At 39.5% G+C, this 10,362-nt stretch overlaps 1 protein-coding gene across 3 annotated transcripts; it reads right to left on the minus strand.

The window, feature by feature from the left end:
* Positions 1 to 914: 914 nt before the first annotated feature.
* On the minus strand, positions 915 to 7,063 carry LOC141344375 (erythroferrone). Of its 3 annotated transcripts, none has more exons than XM_073849258.1 (9): positions 6,626 to 7,063; positions 5,901 to 6,122; positions 5,529 to 5,645; positions 5,138 to 5,252; positions 3,911 to 4,038; positions 3,530 to 3,641; positions 1,861 to 1,951; positions 1,670 to 1,748; positions 915 to 1,394 (listed from the first exon to the last, which is right to left on the minus strand). In XM_073849258.1, the coding sequence occupies exons 2-9, from the start codon at positions 6,036 to 6,038 to the stop codon at positions 1,296 to 1,298; spliced, it is 879 nt and encodes a 292-aa protein (XP_073705359.1). In that variant the 5' UTR covers positions 6,039 to 6,122; positions 6,626 to 7,063; the 3' UTR covers positions 915 to 1,295. The 3 variants fall into 3 exon arrangements, with proteins under 3 accessions (XP_073705359.1, XP_073705357.1, XP_073705356.1); XM_073849256.1 differs by having other exon boundaries at positions 5,901 to 6,148; XM_073849255.1 differs by having other exon boundaries at positions 5,901 to 7,063.
* Positions 7,064 to 10,362: the final 3,299 nt, after the last annotated feature.

Consider the following 10,362-nt stretch of genomic DNA (forward strand, 5'->3'; position numbering starts at 1 on the left):
AATAAATATAATTTAGTTTTGTCTGAAAGCCTGCCATCTTGTGCAATTAACAGGAAACAATCTGGCCAACTATGTTTTGGGATAAAGTGTGTTTGTGTGTGCCAGCCCGTGTGTGTGTGTGTGTGTGTGTGTGTGTGTGTGTGTGTGTGTGTGTGTGTGTGTGTGTGTGTGTGTGTGTGTGTGTGTGTGTTTAATGAGACACTGCTTTCAGTAAGCCCATCAAGGGATAAATAAGCATGCCATTACCATACACTCATTTATCTTTCTGCACATTATTTGACAGCGAACCGTCCTTGTAAGGTATTACAGTCTGACCACAAATGCTATGTTAGATGTTTCCCTGGAAGGTATAGCAGAGCAGTCAGAGAGAGAGCAAGAGAGAGTGAGGGGGGGTTAGGGGTGGAGGGCACAGTGCCAAACACCAGGCGCCACGCTTCCAGCATGATGACCTCATCCTCATCTACTACTAGAACATATTGTCTACATTCATCATCACTAAATGTAGTGTTTGTGTCTTTGTTCACGCACAGTGAAATTCAACAGCATTACCAAATAATACTAACATTTAGAAAGCCTAATGGCTTTAAATCACCCTAAAATGCTGCCATTTTCCTTTGTCCCTAGAATGCTTTGGAATCAAGATCTAAATAGGCTGCTGCATGCTGCTGCTGCAGCTTTTAGGTCTTTCTCCTATGATTTTAATGCAAGTCCACCCCACTTACCTTGCAAATGGCAATTATTTCCATTAATACTCTATTTTCTGAGAAGTTTTAGTTATCAATCGCAAAACATGAAAATCCTTCATACAGCAGGAAGCTTCAAATGCATGTTGAAACACTTTCCTCAGGCAGTAACAAGAACTCTTCTATTCATATAAATTTCAGCATTCACCGAAAATAAATTCCCAGAGCATGTTTCAGCAGTTATAAACATTTTTATTGCAAATATACATCAATATCTTTTCAAAAAGCAAATGCAAATAAATAAAACTTCAGCCCTGTTAAGAATGGAATGCTTAAACATACCACATGAAAAAATACATACACCTCAATGAACAGAGTTTAAATGTTGCTATTATTTTGGAAAGAAATAGCAGTGCAATCCTGCTGCCCTTTGCAACAATTGTAATATGTAGAGTCTCTTTTAGATGCTTGAAAAGAGTCCTCCCTCTTATGAAATTATTATTCTAATATGTCCCAAATACCTTACCTAATAAAGATGTGTATTTTGTCGACACTGTGAAAATTGGCTTTTTTTTTTTTTTGTAGTCATTGGTTTGTGTTTTGTTTGTGTCCTCATACTCCAATAAGAATGCCAGAAAATAGACTGTCTTGGAGAATTGTGAGGGCTGAGCCTGTCCCATTGTCAATAAGAATAGATACATACTCTCCAGCCTGTGAAAAAGACAAAAACTACATTAATCATGCTTTTTGTTTGTTTTATGGGTCAATAATATAAAAGTGTTTGTGATGAAGACACTACAAATGAATAACCATCTAGTATCACTTCATTAAAAGAGGGCAATGTGACTGAACAAAAATACAAAGTGGGCCCAAAATATGTTAATTTTCCCAGTTATTTAATTTCTATCAGCATTATTAGCACAAACAGTTTTTAGTAGTCTGTATAATTCTTGTTTAGTTAAATAAGCTAAATATGTCAGCTGTACCTGTAGGTAAAGAGTCCCAGTCAGGAGAATACTGAATACTCCCCCTGTCGCACTCACTCCAGTCACTGTCTCCAAAGACCTATATCATTATAAACACATTAATCATAATTCAGGACTCATTTGCTGGACTCTGTTAGAATAACATTTATAACGGTCAGTGCTATTTGTGATTATGGACCATTACTACTCACACATTACTCTGGCAAAGAGACTCTATGCATATAGAGGCCGTAACACTGTCCCTTTGCCTGGCATGAGGCTTCTTCTGAGACTCACTGGATTCTGAAAAAAAAAACACAGATACATGATGCAGAGTTGAAGGGATTGTGACAGGCAGACTTGTCCAGTAGTACTAGGACCCCACCCTGTTCCACTGAGCTTTATCTAAGAGACAGGCTGTTGGATAGGCCACAAACGAATAGCATGATGCAAAGAGGAATAAGGCATTGCATGTACTTCAGCTGGCAGACTGATGCAATGAAGCTTATATTTGATGTTTCTCTCGGTAACTCTAGTGCCTGCCAGTGCATATTGTTTAGCTTACAGATATATTAATGCCTTGTGTCCAAATATGCATACTTCACAGCTACATATGAAAAAAAACAGTATGGGCTTGTTTAGTTTGTTTGGTGAAAAGATGAATAGATGAAACCGTCAATATTGATTTAAATTGTGAACTTTCAAGTCAGATTTCAGAGGAAATTCCAGGCTTAAGTCATTTATTCTTGCCTGTTAACGTCAAGTCAGTAAATGCAAAAGAAGGTCCTACCATACTGTGTGTCTGGGTGCTATAGAGTGGTTGTAGCTTGTTGTTACAGTAAATAGTATTGTGTAGCACATAACATGGACAGCAACTCTCCTTTTTTGTCTTGTTTCTAGTCAAAATAATTATTTATTTAGTCTTATTTCCAAGGGAAAAAAATAAATTAAGTGAAGTTTGCTTAAAATAAGTAAAATTATCTGCCAGTGGGGTAAGTAAAATATATCTAGAATATCTATTGAAAATGTGAAAGTAACAGAGCCTGTGCCAAAACAAGATTTGACTACACACAGTGTACAACAGTGGTACATGTGATATATGGTCTTAGGACTTTTTACTGATATATGCTTTTTTGGACTTTCTTCTTACGCTCATTGGGTCTTAGTGCAGCATAACAGATTTCATCTGATATAGCCATCACCCATAACTATCAGACATTTACTTTTATGTTTCACAGATAGCAACAGAGAGGCTAAAGTTCAGCTCAGTGCAGCTTTGAGGTACTAATAATTACCCTTTAGGGAAGGAATGGGCAACTCCAGAGCTGGAGGGCAGAGTTCAGCTCCATCCTAATTCAATCAAACCTGCCTGCAATTTTCAAGTAATCCTGAAGATTTTGGTTAGATTTTTCAGGAGCAGTTGAACAGAGTTGGAGCTAAACACTACAGGACAGTGTCTACAATAACAAAGTTGCCCATCTGTGTTTTAGGAATGATAGAATACAAATACTTTTGGTTTAAAGGTTTGAAGATACTGCCCCAGTGACAACCTAACCTAGTCTAGTCCTAAAGATGCAATTTTTACACATTCATTATAATAATGTAAAGAAGGCACAAGTTCACATATATTCACAAATTCACACAAATACTCAAAGTATTTGAAGAAAGAAATTCAGCCACACCTGCTGTTTAGGACTCTGTTTTAACCTTTAATGCTGGTGATGTTGATTATCTTACTTGTTTAGGCACATAAATCATGCACAATGTTAAATTCAAACTAAGACGGTAACCATACTTTCAGGTTTACTTTAAGAATCTGCCATTAAAATATTATATTGGTTGATATCTAGTCTGAGTGTTTAACATATTTAAACCACATACCCAGTAGCAGACTAGCTGTGAGCTGGTAGAACCCAGACACTGGAGCTGTGTACCGGCCACTGCTGGCATTAAAGCCCTGTCCTCTCTGATGGAACTGCTCTGCGTTTGAGGGCTGTGGAAAACACAGAAATGGAATTATTAAATATGCCACTGCCAGTCTCTTCCATTGCCAACCCTTCTTCACTGCTTGCCAGTCTGTTTCACGATCAGCCAAAGCTAACATTGCTGCTAAATCAATACATCTAGAAGTGAGGGCCACTTCAGAGACATGAAAGCCTCATTTAAAGTTCACATTTAATTTCACAGCTCTGGGGGTGCTATGTCATTGTTATTGAAATGAGTAAATTGTTTCTAGTTTGGAAAGGATTACTTTCCACTTACAGTGTTGAAGGGCTGGAGCTCCTGCAGACTGCGACGGTGGACCAACAGGTTGTGGTGCAGTCGGCAACGGAAAGCTGTGGCCACACGAGGGGGTTGATCGCAGAGCAGACAGTGAGTTCCTAACATCTCTGAGTGGAAAGGTAATGACAGGATTGTAATGTTGCTTTGTCAAAAGCACAAAAGAACTAATTCCCATCTTATTACATTATTTTGAAGGGTTTGGGACAAGGTGTAATCCACTAGACTAGGCACTTTCTCAGACTCGAAAACAGCCAGTGGAAAGTGTTTGGGATTGTATTTGACTGACACTTGGCTGCATATAAAGTCATTAAGCAATCTCACAGTGAATAGAAGATGTAAATATTTGGAGTGTTTGAATGTGTGTATGAGCAGACAGAGTGGATGGAAGTGTGAGGGGATGAGAATGCTAGAATGTATGAGCGTACGGCGCCACTGCACTTTTCTGTGTGAATAAGAGCCTTTATGTTTTATATTGCTGTCAGAACAGCCTGCAGCTCACTGCACCAGAGCACAAACAGACCTGTGTCTGCTCTCCTGGCAATACTCCAACACTCATTCCACACACAAACATGCACACACACACAAAATCTGGAATCCGTGGAATTCTTTGGCCAGGCCAAGTCAAATCCACGTCCTGGAAAATTACACCTATTAAGAGATCAACCCAGCCCACAATCAGACTAGCAGCCTCCCCGACAAATGAGCATGACAACACATATCCCAAACATCAAGTGACTTAGCCCGAACAAAAACAAGACCATATTAAAATGTCATATTCAAATTCAAATAACAAACGTTTTGATAATGTCAAAGCAGTTTCTTAACACCAGCTTAACTAATTTTGTGCACCTGCATCTGGTGTCTTTGTGTAGTGTTCATCCATTATTCTGACAAAACAATTTGTGCTTTATAGCACAAAGAAACTGAAATCACCTCTGCATTTTTTGAATGTCTCTTGCCTGACGCATTCAGTTTAGTTCATGAAGCTTACTGCTAAAAAACTGATATGAATCAAGTGTGTTAAATAAGAGATACATACAAAATATGTAGAGCAATAGATCCCCCAGGACAATGATTGAAAATGTAATTTTAACAAGTCTTGGTCAGTTTTGCCAGATGGATGTATCATGAGATTTCTCTTCTGTATTCTCTCTGGCATGATGGGTAATAGTGTGTGAATGGGCATGTCCGCAAATTCCAGTTTACCTTTTAGTTTGACTTGGAAGTCCTGTATCAACTCTGCATGATGAGGCAGAAGGGGGCCCGGAGGCCCAGGAGGCCCCTGGGGACCAGGAGGGCCTGGTGGACCTGGAAGGCCATGCTGGACATGTAGAAAGTTTCAAGTTATATTACATAATAAGAGAAATCTATTTGAATAGGTGAAAGATTAGGCACTTTCTGACATGCTGTCACATAGGCCTCATCAGTTTTATCTGTGCATGCTGTGCTAAATATGTGTTCATAGTGTTTTAGTACTTCTTTACTTACATCTTAATGCTTTTCTGTTCAGTATATCTATATGCACTTATATGTATTGATATTATTCTACACTAGTCTTTAGCATGGTGTAATGCCTATACATCAGATAAGAGATTACCTTGGAGAGTCTTTTATTTCCTTTTGGTTTCTTATTTCCACCCTTGTTGGAGTTGTCCCTAAAGACTATCCATGTCCTGTGGGGGCTAACGATGGTTATGTCAGATGATACAGTATCCTGTAAAAATTAAGCATTGCATAAATTCAACTATGTAAGCAAACTTTAACTACGGCAAATATATAAACTGTTCCATTTTTTACAGCGTGGTCATATTCTCTACAATGTTTATGAATGTCATTAACATATACTTTCCCCTCATGTCTAATGGTTGTCATACCATATGGAATTAATTTACGAGATTTTACAAAGTCTGTGTACTGCCTTAAAGCCTTGACAGGTGAACAGCAGGTGTGTGTATCACATTTGACTTACAGGGCTCTCGGTGCTGCCTGTATTGTTTTCCTCTTGGAGCTCCAGACTCTCCTCACTCTCTTGTGTGGTGCAGGTAGACAGCAGTAAACTCAACAGCAAGGCCAGTAGTGCCCCTCTTGCCCCATGCCTGAGCTTCATGCTGCAGTGTAGGTGAAGTTCTAACTCCTTCTTAGCAGCTCAGTGCACAATTTCCATTCCAACACAGAGAGGTGACCAGATGTCCTGTGGGTAACACGATGGAATTGGTCCTTAGAGCAGAAGGATATCCAAGAGTGGAAGTGAGAAATCAGAGTGCTGGTTCTTCAAAGCGTGAATGCTCGTTGAGAAGAGTCCTCTAGGTAATGATGGCTCTCGACTTGGAAAAGATGATTTGATCTGTGATCGACTAATGTTCTACTTTAAATCTAAAAAAGAGTGGTTTTTGGCATGGAGAAGAAATTCTGTTCTTAGATCAGTTTATATTATGGTGGACAGAGTGTTCAGAGTGCCATGAGAGTTGTCCGCAGGGCCTCACCATGCTTCTACCCATTCACAGTCAGTCTGTCCCCTGTGACAGCCAAGCTTCTCTATGCCTCCTGACTATAGTCTAAACTCCCTAAGCTTGAGTTATAGATGTTCAGCCTATGTGTTATAATCACCCACTATGTGTAGGTGTGTATTCCATAAATGAATGTGTGTCTGTGAGTGTATTTGTTGATGGTTAGTGTCTGTTGCTCAGTGATTACCTGTGATAAACCCTGTGTGTGTGGTATACTCAGTCTCTCTCTGTGGGTGGTATCTCCACGTCTTCTTTCTGTTTTAATAATGTTTGATTATCTTCTGCTCTCCTCGGTGCCTTTGCACAGTTCCATGCGTTTATATTTTCTGTAATTCCTTCAGTGATGAAAATTATTTTGCCAGTTGATGTCCTCTTTGCCAGGTTCCAGTTTATTCCACATCTATGTCAGTGGCCCTCTCAGGAAGGATCTCTCTGTTTTGAAGGGCTCCTTTTCGCGCTCCACTCTTTTAGCTTCCTCTCAGACCAGACTCCTCCTCCCCTTCTAGTTTGTTCACTCCTCCTGATATCTGTCGCTGAATCCTGTCACTTTGTCTCTCTTCAGCCTCCTGGTCATTTATCAGACCATCTCTCCCTGTCTCTCTACTACAGTGTGTTCCTGGGTCCCTTCTTTTGTTTGTCTTGTGTTTAGCTCATTCATCTGTCTCTGCCAGCACTTACTCTCTCCGTAATCCTCAGCTGCAGGGTCCTAATGCCTCTTTTTGGGGTTTGTTTTAGGATGAATTAAAGGGAAATCTAATAGATTAAAAATGTTAGAAATAGAAGGAAGGTAATGTTCACTGGGACTACTGAGAGACATTTGGGTGGGGCAGAAATGTGCATTTCAGATATGCAGAATTGTACTATTAAAATGATGACAGTTAGGAGGAAAGTTACACATTTTCATGTAGCAAACCACCACACCTCTCTCTTTATCTGTCTTCTGCTCTTGCTTTTTCCTGGCTGAGAGAATAGCATCTGTGTGGTCTTTAGACTAGACCACTACTGTGCACAAAACTAATAAAGCTTTTAAAATGCCAGTGTCTTCGAGCGTGTAATTGTTTACAAAATTCAAATAAGGGAACACTGGCACCATCTCTTGGCCAAATTCTTTCAAAATGATTAGGATAATTAAAATGAGAAATAGTTGCCACACAAGTCAAGTCAAGTCAAGTCACCTTTATTTATATAGCGCATTTAACAATACAGATTGTGTCAAAGCAACTGCACAGTATTTAAACAGAACAATAGTGTGTAAGTAACGCATTATTGTAAATAATCAATTTTCAGTTAAAGGCAGTTCATCAATGAATTCAGTGATATCATCGTCAGTTCAGTTCAAAAAGTATACGATATCGCTGGAAAGTGTCCCCAACTAAGCAAGCCAGAGGCGACAGCGGCAAGGAACCAAAACTCCACAGTTGACAGAAATGGAGAAAAAAACCTTGGGAGAAACCAGGCTCAGTCGGGGGACCAGTTCTCCTCTGGCCAGACGAAACCAGCAGTTTGTACCAATGTCTGATTGTAGAGAACTCGTCAGGATCCTGTGGTGTAGCGCCGATGGCCGTCTAGGTTGGCGAGGTCTTTAGTGATGATCCGTCTCTGGAGCTCATCTGGTTGACATCCATGGCTATTGAAGTCATCTCCAGGTGGTGATCCATGATCTAAGCTGGGTGCGGACTGGATCCGGGGGACTGCAGTGACCATCTGATCCGGATACAGGCTGGGTCTGGTGGCTACGGTGACCTCGGAATAAGAATGAAACTGACTAATATTAGCGTAGATGCCATTCTTTTTACGATGCAACGAGTGCATCAGATGTTATGGGAGGTGTTTTCGGTTCCGGCTGACCTAATTAATGCAGCCTAACAATCCTTTAACGGATTTGAATTATAGGAATGTGTTAATGTTTTTATGTGTAAGCCAGGTTAAAGAGATGTGTCTTTAATCTAGATTTAAACTGACAGAGTGTGTCTGCCTCCCGAACAGTGGTAGGTAGATTGTTCCAGAGTTTAGGCGCTAGATAAGAAAATGATCTGTCACTGGCAGTTGATTTTGATATTCTAGGTATTATCAAATTGCCAGAATTTTGAGAACGCAGCGGACGTGAGGGACTATAATGCGATAGAAGCTCGCTCAAATACTGAGGAGCTAAACCATTGAGGGCTTTATAAGTAATTAGCAAGATTTTAAAATCTATACGATGTTTTATAGGGAGCCAATGCAGTGCTGACAGAACCGGGCTAATATGGTCATACTTTCTAGTTCTAGTAAGAACTCTAGCTGCTGCATTTTGGACCAGCTGGAGTTTGTTTATTAAGCGTGCAGAACAGCCACCCAATAAAGCATTACAATAATCTACCCTTGAGGTCATGAACGCATGAATTAATGTTTCAGCATTTGACATTGACAACATAGGTCGTAATTTCGATATATTTTTAAGATGGAAAAATGCGGTTTTGCAAATGCTAGAAATGTGGCTTTCAAAGGAGAGATTGCTATCGAATAGGACGCCTAGGTTCCTAACTGATGACGACGAATTTACAGAGCAGCCATCTAGTATTAGACTGTGTTTTAGGTCATTACTTGTGGAGGTTTTAGGTCCAATAATTAACACCTCTGTTTTTTCAGGATTTAACAGTAAGAAGTTATTCGCCATCCAGTTTTTAATATCAGCTATGCATTCTGTTAGTTTTTCGAATTGATATGTTTTGCCGGGCTGCGAAGAAATATAGAGCTGAGTATCATCAGCGTAACAATGAAAGCTAACACCATGTTTCCTGATGATATCTCCCAAGGGTAACATGTAAAGCGTAAAAAGTAATGGCCCTAGTACTGAGCCTTGAGGTACTCCATACTGCACTTGTGATTTAAATGATACCTCTTCATTTATTACCACAAACTGATGACGGTCTGATAAGTACGATTCGAACCAAGCCAGTGCACTACCATTAATGCATAATTTTCAAGTCTATTTAAAAGAATGTTGTGGTCAATAGTATCAAACGCAGCACTAAGATCCAGTAGCACTAATAGGGAGATGCAACCACGATCGGTTGACAAGAGCAGGTCATTTGTAACTCTAATAAGAGCAGTCTCAGTACTATGATATGGTCTAAAACCTGACTGGAAATCCTCACAGATACCATTTTTCTCTAAGAAGGAGCATAATTGTGAGGATACTACCTTTTCTAGTATCTTTGACAGAAAAGGGAGATTCGAAATTGGTCTGTAGTTAATTAATTCAGTGGGGTCAAGTTGTGTTTTTTTAATGAGTGGCTTAATAACAGCCAGTTTGAAGGTTTTGGGGACATATCCTAATGATAGTGACGAATTAATAATATTCAGAAGAGGATCTATGACTTCTGGAAGTACCTCCTTTAGTAGCTTAGATGGAATAGGGTCTAACATGCATGTTGTAGGTTTAGGTGATTTAACAATTTTATACAATTCTTCCTCTCCTATAATAGAGATTGAGTGGAATTGTTCCTCAGGAGATCTACAGCGCATTATCTGATGCGATACTGTAGCGGGCGGCTGTATGGTTACAATTTTATCTCTAATAGTGTCTATCTTGGAGGTAAAGTACTTCATAAAGTCACAAACCTCACACGTAGAGCAATAAAGGAAAACATTTGAATTTTCCACCTGGATTAATGTGTTTTGAATACAGCAGAGCATAAAGGCAATTTTAAATGATTCTGTTAGAACCACTACTGAAAATCATTAAAACATACACTGAAAACTGAAGAAACACATTTATAAATACCAGAATGCATCAAACAATACAGACAACACTATCTAACTGATGCTGGAAATAGCAGTTTGGGGTTAGAGACAGATGATTAGAAGCCGTCTGCTTAATTAAGTCCTGGATAAGAGGATTTGCGGTCACTGTTCCTGCTCTGTAAAGACTTGCTCAGTATT

This window comes from Garra rufa, chromosome 10 (genome assembly GCF_049309525.1).
Source record: "Garra rufa chromosome 10, GarRuf1.0, whole genome shotgun sequence".
In the NCBI taxonomy this organism is placed as follows: Eukaryota; Metazoa; Chordata; class Actinopteri; order Cypriniformes; family Cyprinidae; genus Garra; species Garra rufa.

Bases quoted from the DNA above. Each gene is read 5' to 3' on its own strand.
- LOC141344375 (XM_073849258.1), bottom strand. From the start codon at position 6,038: ATGAAGCTCAGGCATGGGGCAAGAGGGGCACTACTGGCCTTGCTGTTG. The intron at 5,646-5,900 runs GTAAGTCAAATG...TAATTTTTACAG, and splicing joins CAGGCAGCACCGAGAGCCCT to GATACTGTATCATCTGACAT. The intron at 5,253-5,528 runs GTAATCTCTTAT...CTACATGTCCAG, and splicing joins GAAATAAAAGACTCTCCAAG to CATGGCCTTCCAGGTCCACC.